At 41.6% G+C, this 25,099-nt stretch overlaps 1 protein-coding gene across 5 annotated transcripts in view; it reads right to left on the bottom strand.

Annotated features, from left to right (window-relative positions):
* Positions 1 to 8,341: 8,341 nt before the first annotated feature.
* Positions 8,342 to 25,099, bottom strand: part of SLC35F4 (solute carrier family 35 member F4) — a 156,644-nt gene continuing 139,886 nt past the window's right edge. For 2 of the 5 annotated variants that reach the window (XM_039321471.1, XM_039321479.1), the window contains exons 5-8: positions 13,111 to 13,236; positions 10,635 to 10,827; positions 9,842 to 9,931; positions 8,342 to 8,818 (exon numbers count right to left, since the gene is read on the bottom strand). In XM_039321471.1, coding sequence (XP_039177405.1) covers positions 8,577 to 8,818; positions 9,842 to 9,931; positions 10,635 to 10,827; positions 13,111 to 13,236 — 651 coding nt within the window. In that variant the 3' untranslated portion in view covers positions 8,342 to 8,576. Of the gene's footprint in view, positions 8,819 to 9,841; positions 9,932 to 10,634; positions 11,502 to 13,110; positions 13,237 to 25,099 lie in introns of those variants that run through there. The other 3 variants (XR_005553955.1, XR_005553954.1, XM_039321489.1) reach the window with 3 other exon arrangements.

The raw sequence follows: 25,099 nt of genomic DNA, 5'->3' as shown, positions 1-25,099 counted from the left end.
TGCACACAGGAAGGGACTCATTGAAGTGAGCAAGTACACTGTTAGAAGTGAGCAAGGCCTTGACCTCATTGAAACTAGCCTCATGTGTTTGAGACCACTGCCACATTGCCTGTTTGTCTAATAGCCTGTGAAGAGGCTCAGCTACACTAGCCTTATGTGGAAGAAAGGAATTGTAGAAATTCAGAAGGCCCAGAAAAGCCTGTAGTTTGGCCTTAGACTTTGGCCTAGGGGCTTGCATAATGGCTTTTAGTTTGGATTCAGCAGGATGAATCCCAGCAGCATCAATTTTGAACCCCAGAAACTCAGTAGAAGGTACCCCAATTTTACATTTGTCCTTCTTGAGTTTGAGTCCCGTTTTCCTGAACCTTAACAGGACAGCCCTTAGCCTTTCAGTTAGAATGTGTGTGGAGTCTCCTGCAATTAAGACATCATCAAAATAGGGGCAAACCCCTGGTATACCCCGTAGTGTGTTTTCCATTACGCTTTGGAAAATCCCAGGAGCGACATTTACTCCAAATTGAAGTCTCTTTACCTTGAAAGCCCCTCTGTGGGTCACAATAGTCTGAGCTATAGCAGCGTCATCATCAACAGGCAGCTGTTGATATGCTTGAGCTAGGTCAAGCTTTGCAAAAACGCGCCCCCCCTTGAGGGAGGCCAGGATATGACTGACCACAGGAACAGGATAGGCATGTTGCTGCAATGCCTTATTTAGAGTGCATTTGTAATCAGCACAGATGCGAATGTCCCCATTTGCCTTAAGAGGCGTGACAATGGGGGTCTCCCATGGACTGGAGTCAACAGGTTCTAGAATTCCTTGTTGGATCAGTTTGTCCAACTCAGTGTCAATTTTACTGTTTAAAGCAAAAGGGACCCTTCTTGCTTTAATTCTAATGGGAGTGACCGTGGGGTTTAACTTTAATGACACAGGGGGTCCTTTGAATGTGCCCAGCTGGGGGCTGAAAACGTCTGCAAATTCTTTGCAGACCTCCTGTAGGTCGAGTGTTTGTAGGCTGTTGAGTCCTGTGACATGTATCCCCAAGGCCTCAAACCACTCGAGTCCTATGAGACTCGTTCGTTCACCCTCTACTACTAGTAGGTCTAGTGGACCCTCAAAATCCTTATACTGTACGTTAAGGGTGGCCTCCCCCTTAACACACACTCTGGAGTTTTGAAAATCCGTTAACACAATGTCAGAAGGCCTCAACTTGGCCTGGGTTCCGCTGCCGGAACAAATCTTCCTAAATGTGTGCATAGAAATGATCGAAAGTGCAGACCCCGTGTCCAGTTCCATAGTTAATGGAACCCCTTGTAGCTTCACCTTAAGTGACAGCTTTTTCTTAATGGGCTGTGCCTGTCCTGTAGATGCTTCTTCGCGAAGCACAAAACCCCACCCTATTCTGGCTGGGGACCCTGGTACCTTTCAGGCGCAATTCTTCCTGAGGTTGTACCTTCTGATGGCCCAGGCACACAGCTGCAATGTGTCCTTGTTTTCCGCACGCCTGGCAGATAGCGGAGCGGAACTTGCAGTCGGCTCTCTTGTGGCGACCTCCACAACCGATGCACTTGGGGAGAGCTGAAGAGCTTCCTCTTGGTTTTCCTTCCTTTGTGGGGTGGAGACGGTCCACTTCCTCGTCCGGATCCTCCTCGGAGTTTCTTTGGACTTCTTCCTGGTGCACGGATGCAGCATCTGGACTGTTTCTGATCGGCCGCATGTTCTTGATGGCGCCGCCCGCTGCTTCTTCTGCGGTGACCTCTCTCAAGGCATCTTGGAAAGACAAGTCCTCCTTGGCGAAAAGTCTCTGTTGCAACTCTCGATGCCTTAGCCCGCACACAAATCGGTCCCTCAGTCGTTCTTCGAGGTCCTTGAACTTGCAATGTTTGGCGGCTTTCCTCAGTGCGGCGATGTACTTCTTGGCTGACTCTCCGGGTCGTTGATCCCTCTGCTCGAAGGTGTGGCGCCATGCGATGACGGACATCTTAGGTTGGAAGTGCTCCTTCAGTAACTTCTTTAGATCTGCGTAGCTGACAGACTCTAAAGGAACAGGTGCTGTGAGGTTCTCGGCGATTTCGAATGCGTCTTGACCTCAAACGCACAGCAGGGTGGCAGCCTTCAAGCTCTCTTCCCTCACCTGGTTCACTTTGAGGTAGTTTTCCACCCTGGCTACGTAGGACTCCCACCTGTCTGGATGTGAGACATCGAATTCCGAAAGCCTTCCAATCTTCGCCATTTCGTATCAGGAAGGGTCTATCAGCCAGCCTACCCCCGAATGCACGCTGGATTGGCGGGTAGCTGCCGAGTCAACGCCGTTCCTGCCGCTCCGGACTCACTCGGGTAAGCTTACACCTTCTCTTCTTCGATGTAAGGCATCCCATCCTCGTCGCCAGTGTTGAGTCCGTCGCGAAATGGTAAGACACGAGAAACAGTTGTAGTTCTCAGGAAACCTTTATTCTTCAGTTCAGCTTACATTGGAATATGGCGGCAAAAGCCCACACCTCGCAGCCTCCTTTTATAGGGCTTTCCCAGGTCAATGTATTACTTTTCGCGCGCCAGCACTTGCGCATGCGCACAAGTACTGGCGACAGCCTGTCTGGTCCCGGGCAGCTTGCACCTGCCCGGGACCGCCTGCAACGCCCCGAGCCCGCTTGCAAGGCTCAGGACATAACAGTTTGCATCTGCATTTGTACAGAGCTGGCTTCTGCTTGGGACAGAGAGACTTGGGGGCAGGGTTGGTTTCTGCTTTTAAAATCCTTTTGAGGAAATATATTTTTCTGCCCTTTTAATATTTCCTTCTCTGGGGGACTGACTTCCCACAAATGGTTATTCAATCTTTTCTCGAAAACCTCCAGCGAACTGTTCCATTGACTAATTGTTCTCACAGTCAGGAAATTCTTCCTTATTTCCAGGTTGAATTTCCCTCTCATGAGCTTCCACCCATTGCTTCTTGTTTTGCCCTCAGGTGCTATGGAGAATAAATCGACACCCTCTTCCCTGTGACAGCCTACTATCATGTCTCCTCTGAGCCTTCTCTCCATTAGGCTGAACATACATTGCAGTGGGTGGCGGGGGAGGGGGGAAGAGTAACATAAATAACTCTAGCCAAAAAACACTTTCAACCCCTTTACTCACTCCCCCCCCGCCCCACTGCTTACCTAGTTCCCTTAGCCATTCATTGCACAATTTAGCCTCCAGACCCCTTATTATTTTTGTCATTTTTTTTATTGTGACCAGAACTAGAGGCAGTATTCAGATGTGGCCTCGCTAGCACAATACAGGGTGGTACTGTCGTTTTCCAAGACAAAAGGTTAAATCTTTTCAAGAGTCAGATTGCACAGGGAGTTTGGTGGGCACCAAAGGAGTTACATTAGAGAGGCCTTGCCTATGAACTAAATGGACAAATGATCAGTTCTGGACTCAGGATGCTTCCTCTGTTCCATCGGCCCCTGTCCCCATCATAAACCTGCATTGGATGGACTGTTTGGCATTTTTGCTACTCCCCCATAGTTCCGGTGCTGATGGTTAGGGGGGGGGTCAGGAATGATCACTTTAGTCCTTCTGCAAAGAGCAAGAATGAACTGCATCACTCTGACTGACTTTCCCCAATATAGGTTACTCACCCACATAAAAACTCTCTTCACGCTTCATTGACTTCGTAGTTATACTGCAAAGCAGCGACTGTGTGGATAACTCTCCTTTCCTGATTGAATGGAGATTATTGCTGGGGAGTGGGGGCAAAAAGGGGGAGGACTTCTTGGAGGTGGAAAAAGGGAGAAGAAAAGACTATCATCCCCCTAGTCCTTTCACAGTGTGCTGGGCTTCAAAATTGAATGTTTTTGCCATAAAATCAGGAGCTTTCAGTCTGCTTTTGAGCAGTGTGTGAGAGCTTAAAATACTCAGCTTTACTCTATTTTCAAGGGTTTCATTGTGAAGAACTAAGTATTTTCTCTCAAATGTGTTTTGACAAAAAAGCAGTGCCTTTTCTTTTGCTGCTTGATTGTTCATAAAACATTGCTCTCTTTACAGTCTGAAATTAGAAAGAGTCTGGAAGTTAATCTTTTCCAATTATGTAACAATTTTTATTAAAAGGGATGATTAGATGATTCATAATAATATGCATTTTAATAATATTTGTTAGAAAAAAATAAGCAAACTCCTCCTACAATGCAGCAAGCTAAATACGGGTTTAATATTCATAATACAAGGCTGAATGTTTGATCCTATATCTGTTCTGAATTATGTCCTGCTGGATTATGTAGGGTTGATATAGAAGTGAAGAGAGCATCTTCCTGATCCATATGTGCATCCTTCCCTCTGCCCTTGCCATTTAAATGCTGAAATCCTCTCGTTCACCTTTTGGGTGTACATTAAACTATAGCTTATTTAATCGTGGCTTGCTGAACAAACACATATAGCTAGTGTCAAAGCAATAATATCCTATATTAGGTTTACATACAACATAAGCCATAATTGTACCTTTCATATACTAGCAAACCAGATCATGGTTTGTGATCAGTGATCAGTGCTGGACTGGAAGCAAGAGGATTTAGGACTGAAGTCCAAACCCTTATTCAGCCTTGCGGTTCCCTGCTGAGCTCTTAAGTCATTCTCTGTCAACAAAAACGAATCATCAGAGATAATAATAGATTGTTTCAACTATCAAAATATACTTAAATGTGCAATTAATTATTACAGGTAATCCCTGATTTACAACTGTTTGTTTAGTGACTGTTCAACGTTAAAACAGCACTGAAAAAAGTACAGTCCTTGTACTTATGATCGTCACAACATCCCCAGTATCACATGATCAACATTTGGGTGCTTGGCAATCAGCATGTATCCACAAAAGATGAAGCATCCTGAGATCATGTGACTGCAATTTCTAATCATCCCAGCCAGCTTCCAACAAGCAATGCAAATGGGGGAAACTGGATGGACTTAACAACTGTATGATTCACTTAAAACTGCAGTGATTTGTTTAATAATCTAAAATTGGGTATGAATCATTAACAACCACCTTGCTTTGCAATAGAAATTCTAGTCCCAGTTGTGGTTTTAATTCAAGGATTACCTGGGAAGATTTAAAAAGTCGCAATTGGAAAGTGATCCAAGACAGGGCATAATCTTGAATTTCAGCAGTTGGTTGTCTGATAGGTATAAGAACATAAGGCAGCAGATTTATTTACAGGATTCTAATTTTCCTTACCTGTCACAGCCTCCCCTGGAGGACTAGGGCATGGAGTTACACAATGTGCTGTGATCAAATAAAGATGTATGAACAATTGGCTTTGCAAGCTATTGAGATTGCTTTCTTCAATGTTCATTTCAGATTATAAGAATGCTACTGTAGCAACCTCGCATGATGTGTCATGATAAGGAACTGATAAAATAGCTCTGATGTAAATGTTGTTTTGGGAGATTAGAAGGCACATTGTGAGGCATCATAGACAGCAAAAGGTTGCACGTTCATTCCTATGCTAAAGAGTTACTGTTGTGATGGCTTCTGTCCTGCCTTTTCAGAAATGCATTAAGTCCTAGGATAGTTCTGCAGCTTGCATTATTCACGACACGTTTTTGTTTTACTTTCAGGGAGAGGCTGAGAGCATCCCTTCCATGCTGAAGAATGTAATCTCGCAGCTGCCTCATTTGTCAAAGTGCATTTTCTTTTTCTCCTCTTCCTATTCTTAGAGCCCAGAGGCAGTTTTGTCTAACAAAAATTAAGTTAGCAGATTTCTGCACTTCTAGATGATTGGATTTTGCCTGCACAAGAGAAGCTGTCTGGTTTTTTTCTCATATATATGGGGCAAATCAGCCTCTCTCTGAGATCAGCTTTAAGATAATAACCAGAACTGCAGCCGAGAGCTGGTTGCTGGAGACACTGGCAGGCTCCTTCTGGTGCACAAAAATGCCACAGGAATAGACAAGCCCTGACTTCCAGGATTGCATTTCACCCCAACCTCCATTTTTGTGGATTCTTTCAGAACCTAAGAAATTGTAACATGTGACAGCAATAAACCACTGAGAAATAAAGTATGATTTCCAATTGTTTGGGAAAAAGAAGGAAAGGATGCATCTACGTATTTCTTTAGTTTTTTTCCCCTTCTGTTCAATCATGTCTGGTTCTTAGAGACTTGGATAAGTCCCTGCAGTCTTCTTGGTAAGGTTTACAGGTTTGCCATTGCCTCTTTCCTAGGGCTGAAAGAAACTGACTGGCCCAAGATCACCCAGCTGGCTTTGTGCCTAAGATGGGACTAGAATTCTTGCCTGATGCCTTAACCACTACTGGCCCTAAAAGAAAGAAAAAAGGAAAAGGAAAAAAATGAAAAAACAAAATTTGCTCTTTGTCCCAAAATTCTAACACTCCCCTTTTGTGGTCCTGACCATTTAGTGATGTTGTCAGCATAACCTTTACAGCCCACAAAATGAATACATTAAGAGAATCTTCAGAGTGCATGACATCATGTACATATAGGTAGATCAGTGTTTCTCAATCTTAGCAACTTTAAGCTGTGTAAATTGCAACTCCCAAAATTCCCCAGCCATCATTGCAAATTGAATTGAGAGGTCACCCAGTGAGTTTCCACAATTTAGTCTGGATTAGTAACTTATAATACTTGAGAATGTGTAATGCAACCCATCATTAAGGAGCTAGAAGTAGCTTTTTTTTCCCATTCTTCTTTGTCCAGGTGATCTTGAATCCAATAATTGTGCAACTCCAAATGTTTTCAGAGACTGGTCCAAATCATTATTATTTGTATTAAATGTGCATGTTTTAATTTAACAGGAATCCTGGGATAAAACATTGGGCCATGGCAGATGTAGAAGGAAAGTAACAAAAAAAACCAAACCCATTCATATTAATGATTGAAGGACTATGATATCTGGAGTTGGCAAAAGGCCATAACAAAAGGATTGTTTCAAGAATGAAGTAGTACTGAAGTATGAATTGACAAAGGCAATTTTAGGCTGCATCAACTCAGTTTCAAATCACAGTGCCAGTTTATTCTGTCTTGGCTAAATCCTGCTTTGAATACTATGATCACTTCTGGATATTATGCCTTAAGAAGGATTCAGACAAACTAGAATAGATTTGGCAAAGAGCAATGAGGATGAACAGAAGATTGGAAAACAAGCACAGATGGAGGGAATTAGGTATTTTAACCTTGAAAAATAAAGAGTAAGGGGGTACTTTAAGTATCTGCTACAAGAAAGAACCATGGCCTGTTTTCTTTAATCATTCCAGAATAGAGAACCTGGAAAGATGGTTTTAAGTTACAAGAAGGCAAATTCCAGTTGAATAAAGATAATACTTCTAAGCAGTTAAGAGCAATTTGACAATAGAACTGATTGAAAGACATGGTGGAATTTTCTGTATTCTTGTTTAAGCAGAGGCTCAATAGCCATTGGCTATGCTTTAATTTGGATTCCAGCTCAGAGCAGTGAGTCAGCCTCAGTTATCTAATAGCTCCTCTAATTCCACAATTCTGGAATTATTTACAGATCTAAAGATGACCAGATTTGTTTTTATGTTTTTATTTCAAAATGCCATTGCCCCAGCCTGTAAAATTTAGTTAACAAATTTATTGCCATTTCATTCTATATTGTGCACAGTATTTTATATAAGTTTTATGGCTTAGAAAGAACTGCCATACTGCTTTTTTGAAACTGGAAACCTAGGTTACAAGAAACTTAGGTTTTAAGGATTCAAAATTGCAACAATTTCATTTTGGATGGCATAACCTAGAAAGCATGACACAAGCTTTCTATATGCTGGTGTTGAGGTGTGTCTATGCATGTGTCAAAATTGCAGTGTCTGAAACTTGGCTTTATAGCTTAATTGGTCACACAAACATCTGCTACTAACCATAATGACAAAACAAAAGCCAAATGATATTACAACACACATTTTGCACTTGACCCTCCCTGCAAACACCTATGGCTAGTAATTGGGCAAAGCTGGAGTGTTTGTGATTGTAGCAGAATGAAGCAACCAGAACTGGAAAAGCGAAGATTTGGATCTTTTACATTCCCAGCTCAGCCTTTCCCAACTTTACACCCATTTAGATCTGTAGTGATTGCATCTTCCAAAAATGCTGGAGGGAAATAGGCTGGATAAACCTGCTATGGCGTCTGCACACACTACACACAACTCAGCACATGATATCCCAGAGGGAATTTTCATAGACTCAATGACTGAATCACCCGTGAATAAGCATAACAAAGCTGTTGCCACCCGTCAATATCTATCTGCCTAATTCTCATATTGAGTTGTGGCTTTGATTTAAAGATATTTTTTTTCTGCAAATTCTCCTATAAAGTACAAAAAAAACATTTTGTTTTGTTTTGATCTTTTCTTTTTTTTAAAAAAAAAAAGAAATTTATTGTGGTTATTTTCACCTACTGCTGGACAAGTGTACAAATGTAAACCATTTACATACCAATGTGTTGAGCATTAAATTTATAATCCATCCCTGGTTTTAACATTATCACTGTCCTTTTTAGTGTGCAGGTGAGTGAGAAAAAAGTTATTAAATCATATTCACAGAATATACATGGTCGTGCAATCAAGAAGTCACCAGCTCTAAGCCAGCGGTATAGACACTGTCCCATTAGCTCTACTCCTGCTCCTGAAGTGAATGTTTGAATCAGCAATGTCTTCTGCATGTTCTTCACTTTTCTTCTCTTTTAAGTTGTTAATGAATCTCAGTGTAATTTCATCCCATTCTTCAGGAAGAAGCATTAGCAGGAACCCAAGGCAAATGAAGATGGTGGCTCCCAATCTGACCACACTAAAAATCACCTCACGTTTGAGGAGATCAACAGCTGCAGGAAAAAAAAATGAAGAGAGACTGAATCAAACTATCCTTCCTCCATCTGTCAACTCAACTATGGGGAAGGAAGACAAAAGGAGTGACCATTTGAATCTGGGTTCAAAAATTTCCAATCTAGTTAGGTTATTGTTGGACGGTGTCTGTCATTTTTGCTGGCCACCATCAGTCAGAGGAAAAACAGACTGCATGGCTGCCCTCCCTGAATGTTTTAACAGTTTCCCCAAGAATTGGAACTCAGCAGAAGAATCTTTGACTGACTTGTGGGTCCCTAATCCAGTTTCCCTTTTCATTCTCTCACATTGGATCTGCAGTTTAGGACACACTGATACCACCATCAATTTTGTTCACCTGAAATCACAGCAGTGATAGAATATGACAGGATAGAATATGGAGTGTCCAGGAATTACTAGTTAGAGTTAAGATAAAAGTCTGCCTGTGTTACAGAAATCTCTTCTTCCCACCAGATGACCACTGTGGAACATTCATGGGCATTCTGACTTCTTGGAGCTCCAACCTACGAAGATCAGGAGGCAGTTAAATAGCTAAGCAGGCTATGAAAATCAGTTTGGCTAAGGAACAGGCAAAAACACCTCTCAGCCAATTGATGAGACTCGGCTGTTACATCTTCCAAGAACTTTAGAGGCTAATGGGCATAGATCAAAGTCAAAGAAGCAAACAGCCACATGAGTTTTATGTAGTGCTTGAGAGTAATTAGTTAAAGCTTGGTTTCTGTCTCCACTAGAATTTGCATATGTTCTGAAGAAGTGTATATCTAATTAAAACCACTCTCAGCATCTCTCAGAATGTTCTCTGCTTGTCCTGATTAATCTAGATTCCTTTTGCACCAGGATGGCAATCCTTTCTCTGTGCTATTCCTTGGGGAAAAAAAATTATGAAGAATCTAGTGTTTCCTCTGAAGAAGTACTGGAGATCTATTCAAGCACTGCAGAAGAAACTAATAAATGCATTTATCAGTATACATTTTAAAAAACCCATTGCAATCCATCATTTGTACCTGCATTGCCAGGAACACTGAGTACTGTTCCAATCGATATTAAGATTGGATATGTAAGGACAACACCAACATTCACCAAAATGTTGAAAGCTATGAAAGAAAAAAGAAAAGGAGAAAGTGAAGACATCTCTTGCACAATAATTAGATCTCAACATGCAAGGTTGAAATTAACTCATTTAAATCCCAATAAATTTATCCAAACCATCCTCTTTTTGTATAACCCAGAATTTGATCTTCAGGTGTATGTATGTACGTGTGTGTATGTGTGTGTGTGTGTGTGTGTGCGTGTGTTGTGTATTAAGAAATACTGAATTATAGTATATAATACTACTGAATTTGTAACTTCTAAGTAAAACAGGTGGAGGTGGTTAGTGCACTAACAGAGAAGGCACCCCACCTCTCCCCTCCAAACCCTTGTTTTTTAATTTGTTTTAATTTTTCTAATTTTCATCTGTGTGTGTGTGTGTGTGTGTAATGTCAGATGTTTGTCTTTTTTATTTTGCTATAAGATGCTTAGAGGCTTCTTGAATCATGAGATGGGCAATAAATACATTTGATTAATGATGATGATGATGATGATGATGATGATGATGATAATAATAATAATAATTTTTCTCCTCTAAAATTCTCTCCTATTTGAAAAGAAATCCAGAAATGTATGTAGTTGCATTTAATGAAAAGGCCAGATTTTCTTATAAACTGGCCAAGAGTAAATTAAAATCATCCAAAGATTCTACTGCAAATAAAGTTGACAGAAGCACTGGGATACTGAAACATTTGCTCAGACACATACCCAACCAGAGACCTGCAATTCCACACAGAAAGCCCCACGGCACAGCTGAAAAAGGTGACCAGTATTCCACTTTTGTAAAGTACAAAATGATGGGAGTGATGGAAAGGAAAATCAAGTTGAAGAAGCCAAGGGTAGAGATGAAGTGAGCAGCTTCACCGAAGTTGGCAGTTCCAAGAAACATCTTAAACAAAACCTAAAAAGAAGAAAGGAGAACAGTTGAGAATACCATGAGGTGTCTATGGAGCTTCTCAGCCATCCAGGTCATAATTGTCTCAAAGGTGCTTTTTCAAGAGGCAACTGGACTTTCTTGTTCTTCTTTGAAGATGTTTCACTTCTCATCCAAGAAGCTTCTTCAACAGAAATGCAGAAATGCTCTCAGTGAAACTATATGGCAGGGATTCATTGTTGGAAAGTCTAGGTTCAGCTATCCATTTTCTGTGTAGCTCTGGATGAGTTGGATTTACAAAGACTGTTCTTCAGATTCATCTTTGGCCCTACACTTTCTCACATGTTTCCATAATGATGATCACTGGATCTTAGGGGATTAAGAAAAGGGCTCTTTATTACACAATGGGAAGCCTCAAAGGAAAACCACATATCCCAATGCGTTTTTTAAAATCTTTCTTCAACAGAGAAAAAAATAAAAGGAGTGATACATGAATGGGTCAAATAGTAAGATCCCATGTAGCAAAAAAAAAAAAAAAAGTTTGTCAAAACACCTGCATACTCTGTAAGAAGATTGGACAATTTGTTCCATTCAGTTCTCAGGATTTGTAGCAGGAATGTACAATGGTACTATGTGAAACTCATTAATCTCTTGCACATGTGTTATGTCATACTGAAGTCCATGGCTCACAGATCACTTGCCTGAGACAAAGACAAGATGAAAATAATTGAATTACTTTTATCATCTCCAACCTGGTACCAAAGACTTTGCCAGCTTGGAGTTATTGAAGATGTAGTCCAATCCACCTTGAAAACCCAGAAAGGGTCTGCTAAAGAATTATGTGACATGCACATAACAACGCCAAAACAATGTTTTCTCCAACCACCTCAACTTGAAGTGAGTTGTTCTCATCATATCTGGTCACTGGAGTAATTAACTTTTAGTATTATCAATTAAATGTGCTTATATATAGCATCTAGTTTGGGCCTCAGGGATGGCAACAGCCAAGAGCGTCTCTTATGCTTATTAAGTTGGCAATGAGCCTATTGAAATGTGATCAAGAAATGCTGCTGTGTTATTTATATCTACATCCATCTCTAAGAGGGCTGAAAGTTTGATTTTGTGCATTATCTTTACTGATATTGAGCACTCTGAGCTGTATTCAAAAGGGACACACATGCAGGATTTTGGCAACTGTTATTTATAGCTTGCTAATCTCAATGACTGCTTACTGCAGAGTGCTTTTCATGAGCTGCCTCTGAAAAGCCTTCTGAATTTTCAAATGGTAATAAGATTGTGGCAGGACTATGGAGTCCTTGGTATTCTCTGAGCTTGGTCATTTGCGGATATTTCATTACCAGACTAGATACTAGTGCTAAAAGGGAGTGGGATTTGCTTTCTATTTATGTACAGTAGCTTGCCCTGCCAGTGTTTATGGGTGTGTAGTTTTCTGCTGGGTAGTTCTTTGATTAGGATACAGGTATATATTTGCTTTTAATGAATTGACTGGGTGTGCATTTTCTTTTTATTTACGGTTTTAAAATCTACGATAAATCAATTAGTATAACCTAGTAAAAAAGCAGAATGGAAATTATTTGTCACTATTTAGGCCATGATCCTAAAACAGTTGGGACTACATCATGAATTTTCATTTGGTGAAGGGCATTTTTTTCCCTTCTTTTTAAGAGGGCAATTTTAGAGTTTATGTCAAGTTTTGTGTGTGCACTGGCTTGAAATGGCAGAAAACTATGAAGTCAATTTTGGATAGTTATACCCTGAAATCAAATGAATTTCTGAGGAGCACAAGAATGGAGCTGACCTCCTACAGGCTGAATTAACTCACCTTTATTTTAGAAGAAAGAGTTCTGATTTATACTAAAAAGTAATTGGATAGATTAGTAAGACAAAGAATCATTAAGAAATCCCAAGATCTCCTGGGGAATCTCAGCAGAGAGATCACTCCTGAACACCCCCCCCCTTTCATTGAAAATAGCGTCCTTAGCTTTCAATATTTTCTTCTGCTTGTGTGTCACAGTTGAATTTCATGAAACAGTGGCACATAAAATAAAAGGAAACTCATGATTGCTAATCTTGCTGTTGTGGAATAATGGAGATTTCATTAAGACTTGATAAAGGGAAGCCAAGCTGAATCCTTGGAGGCCACCACATAATTATCTGGCTTTAACTTTCTTCCAGTGCACATTGCTCAGAATGTGAATTAAGCAACCATGAGCATTGTTTTAAACCCATCTTGCTTTGTTTTTCTATGCATGCATTTAAAAAGGATTAAATGGTAAGAAAATGACCTACCTTATATAGCGCAGAGGTCGAGGCAGATCCAACTGCATAGGCAACCCCAATAATTGAATCGCCATGGAAACCATCTGCATAGGCCATCATAACAATTCCAGTGATGGCCATTATTGTGGCAACTATCTGTGCAATCCAAAAGGAAAGACATGTAGAAGGACTTTATTATCTGGAAAGAACCATGATGAGATGAGTGTTGTGTGTAAGAGAGATTAAAATGACTTGGGGACATGGAATGACAACATTAACACTATAACAGTCATACAGGTTATGTATTTCCCAGAGATACAGCAACCTTGTTCTCTTTTCTTGAAAATCGAAAGGATTATTTCTTAGATTACTTTAGACTGAAGCCCATTTAGGCAGAATTGCTTCAAGAACAGACTAGTTTGTTTCACAAGTTGACAGCCATAAAGTTTGCTTGGTCACTGTTGTGTAGTCAGAGAAATTATAGCTCTAGGGAGTAAGAGTCAAAAACATAAAGACAGGGTTCATTCATCAGCAAAAAGCAACAGTGGAATAAACTTAAACTCATTTCTCATGACGAGTACAAACAGACTGAAAAAAGTACCGAATTCCAATGATTCCAATGCTATGTTAAATGAGTTTTCCCAATATTTTGGGAGAGTCTTTCTCAACTTTTAGGATGTATGGACTTCAACTCCCAGAATTCCCCAGCCATCACTGCTAGCTGGGGATTTCTGGGATTTGAAGTCCACACATCTTAAAGCTGCTAAGGTTGAAAGACACTCCTAGAATTCTGAACAGGCAGAGCCATTATCTGTGCGGGCTGAGAATTCTGGGACTTGTCATCTGGTGCAATGTTCAGGTTGAGGAAGCAGGCATGAAACCACAATTTAATAGTATATGAGTGACCAAATTTCAGCTAATTGTGCTACTAGAGATGTTACCAGTTGGGTAATCAATATCTGCAAGCAAATAACTAAACTCGGAGAGCACCAAGGACTCCACAGCCAGTTCTACTTCCCCAACTCAATGAGTTTATATCACACTGGGATCGTACAGCATACTAGAGGATGCTAAAATGAAGTTGGGTAGTTTGTATTGTATAGTAGTTCAGTATGTAATGAGGACCGAGTTACAAACTTAGTATGTTATGTGTTTCTTAGACATAGCATATTCTATGTGTTCTATTAACCCAGTTTTAGAATTCAATATATTCTGTGAATTCACCCAAAGAGTGCCGACCAGTAAATCAAATTCAATATAATAGGGCTTCTGTGTTAATAATTCAAAGGCTCACACTCAATTAAACCCAATAGTGATGGCAATGATTTTTAAAACAAAACTTGGATAAGCTACTGCAGAAAGCTGAAATGGCAGCCTGTCTCTGCTTCCCTTTACTGAACCCAGCTCCTGCTACCTGTCATCATTTTATTTCTCACAGAAATCCAAGGGGGGGGGGAATCATAAGGAAGGTTTTTAAAAAATCTCTAGAAAACCTCACTGCCACCGTTATCCCCCCCTCTCTCCCTCACTCCCTCCCTCCCTCCCTATTTTCTCCCAGTTTCTATTTAGAAAGTTTTGCTGCATACTGCCTAATGCAATGCTTCTGTAATCTCAAAAGTAAGACTTTAATACCCCAATTTCATGTCAAACAGTGATATTAGAGCTGTTAGTGCTATTTACCTGTAGTTTATCTATCAAACCTATAAAACACTCTTAAATCATTTTTCGGCTTGATAAAAACCTTTGTATTTTATACAATAGATGATATTTTGGAAATACTGAAGGATGTATGAAACAGCTTATAAATTGGCAAGCAAATATTACTTTCAGTCTTCAAAAGAAAGATCCAGCTTTAGATACTTGCACACAAATGATTCTTATTACAGTAATACACCAGCGCTAAAATAATCTTTAAAGCCTGCTATGTATTTTACCTCCCAGCACCAGTTATTAAAATTTATACTTCAAATTAGAATTTGCTTTTACTAATTAATTAACTGCAGGTTTTGTTGATCAATCCACTGATGAAACCAAGTCAAGCTTGTCCAAGTTACTTTGCTCTTTAATTAACACTCTTATGAATTAGATGAAGGGGATACGGAAATGTAAGGTTTGCACTATGAGCTGAAGGAATGTATTTCATATGCAGAAGGAACATATTTTCTTGAATTCTGATAAAGAATGACTGGAATAAAAGCAGGTCCTTGTGTTTCACTTTCTTCTTCCACAAGCAGATTGCCCTCATAACAAAACATGGATTATGTTAATAATCCAAACCACAGAGTGTCATACCTAAAGAGCAAGTGAGAAAGATGTAGCAAGTTCTTGAAAGCTGCTACATGTCAGGTGGGTTAAGAAATGGAATTAAAAGAGGCAGAAATAACTCATTTCAGTGGAGCCCAACAAATTTAAGCTGTTGTCTTCAATTTAAAAATTCCTGCTGCTATTGTCCCATCCTGGTAAATTATGTTCCATGAACCTGGAAGCACTTTTGTGCCCTACAAATGCTTCACCTTTGGGGAATGCAAAGCATGTTACTTTCAATGTCAAGTTACACATTCTTGTGTAAGAATTTTGGGCTCAATGCTAGTTTATAATTCCCCACCTAGCCAGTTTCCAGATGGAGATCCATTGAACAGATTGGCAGGTTTATTTTGGAAAGTCCTCTGAGTACAACTTGTAGGCACTTTCCTGAACATGGCAAATACTGCCCTTAGTTTATAATTATAATTCATTGTGATGTGCACTACACAAAACAGTAGTGGAGGCATGGGCTGTCTTCATATAGAAAATTACCTCTTCAGTTGCTTCTACATGTGAAGAAGTTGAGGGGGAACTTTCTCACTTTGAGAATGTGGGTGCATTTATTTATTGGCCTTAGGAGCTGCTCCATTCAATAAAAAACATAGTAAAGTGTGTCCATAATACTTGTTTCCACACGTGGGGGCTTTTTTTTTTGTTCATTGAATTGATACTTTGCACATACATACTTAAGCACTTCCCCCTTTTTTGTGTGTGCCTGAGTAATTGTTGTCTTCTGTCGACTGCCAGAATTATCGTATTTTCCGGCGTATAAGACGACTTTCTAAACCATGAAAATCTTCTCAAAAGTCGGGGGTCATCTTATACGCCCAGTCGTCTTATATGCCGGAAAATACCGTATTTTCCGGCATATAAGACAACTTTCTACCATGAAAATCTTCTCAAAAGTCGGAGGTCATCTTATATGCCCAGTCGTCTTATACGCCGGAAAATACGGTAATTCCTGCAGTTTTCTTGGCAAGATTTTTCAGAAGTGGTTTTCTGTTGTCTCCTTGCTAGGACTCAGAGAAAGTATCTGGCCCAAAGTCTCCCACCTGGGTTCATGTGTAAGGTGAGGTTTGTAGCCCAGTGGCTACAAACTGGAGCATTAACCACTATACCAAATTGTCTATCTTGTCTGTCCCTAATTGCCTAGAAATCAACTAATAGAAGTAATATAGATACACATTCATTCATTCATTCATTTATATCTCGCCTTTATTATTTTCACAAACAACTCAAGGTGGCAAACCTATCGAACACACCTTTCTCCTCCTATTTTCCCCATAACAACAACCATCCTGTGAGGTGAGTTGGGATGACAAGACAGTGATGTCCTGAGGTCACCCAGCTGGCTTTCATGGCTAAAGTAGGACTTGAACCCACGGTCTCTTGCTTTCTAGTCTGGTACCTTATCCACTAGATCAAAATGGCTCTCTTATTAATGATTAATAAAATAACGATTATAAGTCTAATTCTGAACAATGTCCAAGACAGATCATCAGTCCTATATGGATCTATTTGGGATTACTGTGCACTCAAATCGCTAACCAGGAGCTTTGAGACGGGAGAAGTCTGAGAAAGTGAGTAGCTAACTTTAAGTGCCTCAGCCTGCCAGGAAGATCATAGCTCAGAGCTTTTGCTTTGCATATGAAAAATCTTAGCTCAGCCCAGGTATACCCAGATAAAATGGTAAAATCCAGTTAGCCCAGGGGATCCAATGATTAAATATGAAAGTTGTCAAGATTAGATTCTTAGCCTTTAACTGAGAATGCCCACCAATGCAAAAGGCCTTCTGTCAATTTGATCAGAGGCTGCCTCCCAAAAATAAATGGATTACTAGAGAACTATATATAATAGCCCAATCACAAACAAATTCTACTGATACCACAACACAACACAACAAATATTTGGAGAGGACCGATCCTGTTTTGTTTTAATCAATAACCTCAATCAAAGATTTACTTTGGCACTGATTTGGATATTGTTAGAATTTTTTCCCCATTCCACTGGATATTATTACTTGATATGATTCAATTACTGAAATAGTGCTAGAAAAAAATGGAGCTAAAATGATGGTCCATGCAGACAAGATTAATATAATTGGCAACAGCCGCTTTGTATTCAGATACTGAAAGTAAAGATGCCCTGAACCTAAATTCAACGACACCAAAATGGTTTCCAACTGATTTCCCAGTCTAGAAAATAGCTCTGGAATTCCCATGTAATAACCAGGGCCAGCCTGCCTTAGCTTTTGAGATCAACGAAAAGTGACTATTTGCTGACTTTTAATATGTATTACGGTGCTTAAAGAGAATGTTGGCTAGGACTCCCCAAAAGTGGGTATTATATTTTCATGCTATACTTGGGAAAGCAAGAAGATGATCCTCTTATAGGTCTGCAACCGCAATTATATCTGGCAGATTTAAAGAACAGTCTTTTCTCAATGAAATATGAGCCCTGCCACCCAAGGCTTTCCTGATATCAGTAAGCATTTATAGTAATGTAATTCTTGATTTGACTTGCACATATTACTTCATTTAGTTGTTTTATCGTAGAAAGCAACTTATATGCCCATCTTCCCACCCAAAACATTCCACTCACCAACATTATTTCCCCTCAGCCCTTTCAGCCAAGTCTTCTTTAAAATGCACCTTTATTTTAATCTCTGCTGGAGAATTCAGCTGAAGAGAATTTGCAGAGGGAAAGTGCTTTTCCTTCAAGTGAACTTAGTGGACAAGAGACTAGTCTTTCCTTCTCACCCATCCTGACATTCTTAATATAGTAACCTTGAGTACCAATTCTCATTATTTATAATGCTCTTGTTTGCCAGTTAAAGACAGAAAGTCCTTCTCACTAGAAAGAGCCAGTTTTATCTAGTGGTTAAGGCAACAGGCTAGAAACCAGGAGCGTGTGAGTTCTAGTTCCACCTTAGGCATGAAAGCCAGCTGGGTGACTTTGGGCCAGTCACTCTCAGCCCAACCCCCTCATAAAGTTGTTGCGATGGGGAAAATAAGAGGAGCAAGGAATAGTAGGTATGTTCATAGCCATTAGTTCGTTTAAAATTCCAACTATTTCTCCAGATTGTGGTGAAGCCAGCTACCTAAATTCTGTCACACGGTGGTAGAAACCAAAATGGACTTTATAAACAAAGAAAAGAATATGCTGCCATTCTTAATCACTTTCATTCAATTCAATGGAACTAAATAAACAGACAGACATCTGGGATGCAGATGAAAGAGGCCATAGTTTGCCTTATCTCTGAGATTAGAAGCAAAGAACTAATCTATTTCCCACCAGAACAGTATTGTAAATCCACTCTTTTCTTCGTTTCAGATAAGTGAACGGGATTGCTGCTCTTACGGGAAAAGTGAAACGCTATGTGTGGGAATGCAAACTGAAAATTCGTTTCTAAATTTGGAGCATAATTAAAAATAATAAAATTAAGCACTGTTATTCTACATCTTACAAAAAGTACATCAAGGACTACGTGAAGTCAAACAAAGCCAGACTTGAGGAAACTAAGCCAGAGAAAGTAAAGCTTTTTATGACAGGGGCAGCTGACCAAGTCATGCACATCCTGGGAAACTTCAAAAATGATCAATTTTTTTGTAGGAGAGAACATGAAACCAGACGGCATGTGGGGCTACTGGACTTCCGCAAAGATGGTGTGACCCCCTATATGATTTTCTTTAAGGATGGATTAGAGATGGAAAAAGTTAAATTCTCAAAAGCTGTTTGACAGCCCATTGTCCATGCTAGTGGTTGGCCCGGTCATGGCTTCCCTCCTCCTTTGCCTGTTTTGAGTAGTTCTGTAAGGGGTAGGGCAATCTTGGCAAAAGAGGGGATGAATTGACGATAAAAGTTGACAAAACCCAGAAAGCTCTGGAGCTGTTTGCGAGTCTTTGGGGGTTGCCATTAGATTATAGCTTTCACCTTGGCTGGATCCATTTCAATACCCTCGCTGGAAATTCTGCAGCCAAGATAGTCTAATCGGGTTTGGTGAAATTCACATTTCGACAATTTGGCATAAAGCTTGGCATTCTCTTTGAACAATACAGGGGGTCCCACGGTAGATTTGGCCCGTTCGATAAACCCTCTCGCTAGGTTTTTGTTCACGTATGTCATGGTTCCGACTAATGAAACACTTCGAAGAACTTCCAGGCATGTTTATCCTAAAGCCTTTATTAACAGTGTTACAAATTGATGGCACATCATGGAGGTTTATGCCAGAATCTGAATTCCTCTTGCTGGCATCTAACTTTTCTTGCTAAACCCCTCCCTTATCTTGCAGTCACAAGTCACATCTTCCAATTAGCCCAGAGGGCAGAGATTCACTTCTGTTCCTTTTCCCGAGCTTTTGTTATTTCCCCTCCCTTTTCTCTGTCATCTGAATTAACTCTAAAAATACCAGACAGTTCTGCATATTTTGTCAAAGCAAGAATATTCAATATTAGCAGTGTTGACATCCGGCCCCCCTTACAAAAAGGACAGATCCTGTAATGTAAACAAAAGCATATGTTAATGACTAGTTTTTGGTTTGTTGGGGTATTTCACATGAAACCTTTTGACGAGTCTGTCAGCTTTCACCTCAATGGATTTCAGGTGGCTTCAGACAACGGGTATCCCTTCCATTGTACTAGGTACTGCAATTTCCCATCAAAGATTCTAGAGCCAAGAATACGTTTCACTTCATAATGGGTCTGTCCTGCAACTACGAGGGGCCCAAGTGCCTTCTTCGGGGGAGGTCTTAAAGTGGAGCCCCAATAAGGTTTCAACAAGCTGCAATGGAAGACTGGGTGAATTCTCCCTAAAAGTCTAGGGATTTTTAGTTTACGGTGACCAGATTGATGATCCTTACTATTGAGAAAGGCCCCAAGAATTTTGGTCCCAGTTTCTTGCTGGGCAATTTGAGGCGTAGATATTTAGTTGACAAATAAACCTTTCCCCCAACTTGGAATGTTCTTTGGGGAGCCCTCTTTTTATCAGCCTGCTTTTTATAGGTTTCAAAAGTCTTTTTTAAAGCAGTTTTTGTGTTTCTCCAAACTTCTTCCCACCCCTTCACCCACTGGTCAAGTGTCTGGGAAGCAGAGGGCACCCAAGGATATTCAGGTATTGGGCTGAACTCTTTTCCTGTGGCCACTCTGAAAGGTGTGTAGCCGGTGCTGCTGTGCACAGAATTATTATATGCCACCTCCGCAAAAGGGAGGAGATCAGTCCAGTGTCACAAACCTATACTTATGTTTATATTCCAGGGTTTGTTCTTTTTGTAAGGAGGGCCGGATGTCAAGACTGCTAACATCGGATGTTCTTGCTTGCCATATATGAAGAAGCAAACCTGTTTTATTTAGCTCGTATAGCATTTCTAGAGTTAAGGCAGATAGCAGTAGTTTAAAGGGTGGGAAAGTATGCAAGTTAACCATAACAATGTCTGGGCACAGTGTGGCCAAGGTCAGCTCAGCTGCAATGGGAGGGGCACCTCACGCTTCACATTAATTGGAGAATGTGATTGATGACCGTAAAATGAAGGAGTGAGTTATGCTTTGTTACAGATGCTTGGGGGAGGGAGGATTCAGTTTCTGGCTTAACTTTGTTAGTGCCGAAGCTATGCAGAATAATAAAAGATTCTTTTAGAGGAAAAAGCCTCAAAATTCTTTGAAAATCTGCTTTCTTTCGGAACCATGTCATCCAGTTCGTCTGTTGGTAAGAAACATAGCACCATTTTGTTAGCGGCTTCTGCGGCCCCATTGGTGGTCGGATGAAAAGCAGATGATAAACCTTGAGATGATCCAATTAATGTAAGGAAACTTCTCCAAAACTTTGCTGTGAACTGCACCCCCCTGTCCGAAATTATTCACTTAGGGGCGCCATGCAGCTGGTAGATATGTTTCAGGAACAATTTGATCAGTCGTTGGGCAGATGGGATTCCTTTGCAGGTGATGAAATGAGCCTGCTTCGAGAACAGGTCTATTACAGTCCAGATGACAGTATTTCCACTACTTTCAGGTAGGTCTACTATAAAGTCCATAGCTATTTCTTCCCATGGTTGAGAAGGGTCTGCCACAAGTTGCAGTAACCCAGGGGTTTTCCCTGGGATTTTTTTCATTGTGGCACATACAGTACAGCTTTTTACATAGTTTTCCACATCCCTTTTCAGCCCCGGCCACCAAAATTGCCAGCAGGTGAGGTGTAGGGCTTTCAAATATCCAAAGCATCCAGCCTGTTTTACATCATGGCTGTGTTTGAGAGCATTGAGATGGAGGGCTTCTGGCAAATCATCCCTGCACGTTAGGGAAGTTTGATTATCTTTGAACCATTAGTCAGTGAGGAGCTCTTGTTTTATTTTCTTTACTCCAGGGTCATCAGGATTGGGGACCCTGCGAGGTGTAAGTTGAGCGGCAGTTTGTGGATTGGGGATAATTGCCTTGTTAATCTCTTCCCGTTCGCTTTTATATTGGGGTAGCCGGGATAGTGCATCAGCTAGGAAGTTCTTTCTTCCTGGTATGTACTTTAGAGTGAAGTTGAAGCAGTTAAAATACTGTGCCCACCGTACTTGCTTTGGGGACAATTTGCGGGGAGTTTTCAGTGCTTCTAGATTTTTGTGATCTGTCCATACCTCAAATGGCACCTTGCTTCCTTCTAGATAGTGTCACCAGTTTAATAGCGCCCATCTAATCGTGAAGGCCTCTTTCTCCCAGATTGCCCATCTCCGCTCGCTCTCAATAAATTTTTTAGAGGTGTAGGCACAGGGTTGCAGGACCCCCCTTTTGTTCTTTTGCAGTAACACAGCTCCAACTGCCACATCATTGGCGTCGGCTTGAATTACAAAGGGTTCCCCTGGGCAGGGGTGCTTTAGGACCAGTTCAGCAGCAAATAGTCTTTTTAAATCCTCAAAAGCTGTTTGACAGCCCATTGTTCTAGTGGTTGGCCCGGCCGTGGCTTCCCTCCTCCTTTGCCGGTTTTGAGTAGTTCTGTAAGGGATAGGGCAATCTTGGCAAAAGAGGGGTGAATTGATGATAAATTTGGCAAAACCCAGAAAGCTCTGGAGTTGTTTGCGAGTTTTTGGGGGCTGCCATTTGATTATAGCTTTCACCTTGGCTTTATCCATTTCAATACCCTCGTTGGAAATTCTGTAGCCAAGATAATCTAATCGGGTTTGGTGAAATTCACATTTCGACAATTTGGCATAAAGCTTGGCATTCAATAGTTTAACACTTCTCTCACCAGCTTTATGTGATCAATCATATTTGTGCTGTATATCAGGATGTCATCAAGATACACCAAAACCCCTTTGTACAAGTGATCATGTAGGACCTCATTAATCAACTGCATGAATACAGCTGGGGCCCCCTGTAGTCCAAATGGCATGACTTTGAACTGATAGCTCCCCATAGGACAGTTGAAAGCAGTTTTCCACTTGTCTCCCTCTTTTATTCTCACCCGGTAATATGCCTCTCTCAGATCTAATTTAGTGAAGACACTCCCCTTAGCCAGATTGGTTAATAAGTCCTTTAGGAGGCGGGGTATTTATTTTCCACACTCACAGCGTTGAGACCCTTACAGTCTATGCAGAGATGAAGAGACCCATCTTTCTTCTCTTTGAACAACACAGGGGCTCCCACGGTAGATTTGGCCCATTCGATAAACCCCCTTGCTAGGTTTTTGTTCACGTATCGCTGCATCTCCTCCATTTCGAGGGGGGACATAGCATACATTCTCGGTCATGGGAGTTTGGCTCCTGGCACCAGTTCGATGGAGCAGTCATTGGGTCTGTGAGGGGGTAGGGCATCACATTCTTTTTCACTGAATGTCTCCGCCAGGTCCCAGTATTCATTGGGGATGACTGGTTCGCCTGGAGGCAGTGAGGCGGCCATGTGCGCTCACTCATTGGGTGGCCTAAGATGCCCTGAAACATCTGTTGAATCAATGGGGGGATTAGGCCCTATAGGTAGTCTCATGGTTCTCATTTCTTTCTCCCACCAGATAAACGGCTTCCATTTGTCTGACAAGGCTAGCCCTAGGATTACTGCTTCAGTCATTTTGGGAGCCACCAGGAAGCGAATAAACTCCCAGTGTGCACCTATTTCTAGGTGTAAGGGCTCAGTTAATTGTGTGACAAGAGTCCCTCCCATCAAGGAGCCATCGGTTTGCTCAAACCTCACAGGTTTGGAAAGCTGTTTTGCCCGTATGCCCATTTTCATGGCAAACGGCAGACTAATAATGCAGCGGGTGCATCCAGAATCAATTAGCACATTTAAGTCCATTTGTGCCCCAGACTTAGAGATTATTAAGTTTGGCCACCAGTGAAAAAGGCGGGATTTGTCGACTCACCTTCGGGTCATTCTCTCCTTCGTTGTCGCTGTCAAAGGAGGGTAGAGCAGGGGTGGGTCCACCTAGAGTCTCGGCGTTCTCCTGCTTGGGGGGTATAATCTGGGCAACAGGTTCCTGCGTGAGCTGGTTGCATTTTTCCCTCGTTAGCTGCTGAGCAGTTTTCTTTCTCATTGCTGGTTCTGGTCTGCTCTGCAGTCGGGGGTAGGGAACTGGACAGGTTGCCGCTCGATGTCCTTCTTGTCCACACCAAAAACACTTAATTGATGGGCCTGTAGGTGGCTTGGGTCTCTCAGCCATTGCAGTCGTTGAAGGCTTTCGTGGGGGTGATTGCTGTCTGGGTAGCTCTGGTTGCTGCTCGGGTTCGTGTGGGGGAGGCTTCTTATAGCGGGCGAGCCGAACGTCTAGCTTCACTGCTGCCTGGTACTATTCATGCAGCTGATCAGGTATGGCTCGATAGATGCGTGCCTGAGAGAGGTGATTGTCTAATCCCTCAGTGAAGTATTGGATCAGGGATTGTTCAGGCCACCTCTCTATTCGGCCTGCTATCTTGCGAAATTCCCGCACGTACTCCTGGGCAGACCTGCCAGCTTGTTTTATTTTGTGGATCTGTTCTCTTGCTTTAAGACCAAAGATGGGTCCTCAAATCTTTCCCTCAGCCCTAGGAGGAAGAGTTGGGGGTCTTCCAGTTCAGGGGCTTGCTCATTATATAAATTGGATGCCATTTGGATGCTTCTCCCTCTAGGTTGGACACAATGACATCGACCATGGGCCCCTGGTCCGGGTAGAGATAGGCCCAGCAAATTCAAATGAGAGCGCACTTGGTTGAGGAAAAAAACCCAGCTTCTCTGGGTCCCCATCAAAGGTTGCTCTGAAAGGGGGTGCCATTATAGGCGGTTGCGGCCCCCACTGGGGCTATTGTTGTTGGCTCCATCCTGGCTACAGATTTGTGTCCAGGGGTTGCACGTTTGGGGGCTGTGGCCAATCTCCTCGCTGCTGGCCCCATCCTGGGTGCAGATTTATGCCTAGGGGTTGCACGTTTGGGGGCTGTGGCCAGTCTCCTTGCTGTGGTTGTTCTCCCACCAGCTGCTGATCTCCTGGCTTCTGTATCACTCCAAGCCACTGCAAGGCCTCTATTAGCTATGGTATGCTCAGCTGCTGTTGATCATCTACCTTTGGGGGGGTGCCAATCTGCCCATTGCTGCAGAGGCCTCAGTCTGGGACTCCCTCTGTCTTCAGGACTGCAGTTCCTGGCCAGGGGAACCAGGGTCTGATCTACAAGGGAGGGGTTGTAGGCTTCTCTCTGCAGGAATCGATTTCTGCTTTTCGCATATGGGGTTTGAAATCTTTCCAGTGACTCACCCAAAGCTTCGTTATCTCTCCATTCTGC

This window comes from Crotalus tigris, unplaced genomic scaffold (assembly GCF_016545835.1).
Source record: "Crotalus tigris isolate CLP2741 ecotype Arizona unplaced genomic scaffold, ASM1654583v1 scf7180000017605.3043972, whole genome shotgun sequence".
NCBI lineage: Eukaryota > Metazoa > Chordata > Lepidosauria > Squamata > Viperidae > Crotalus > Crotalus tigris.
Note: the sequence above shows the minus strand (reverse complement) of the source record. Positions and strands in the feature narration are given on the sequence as shown.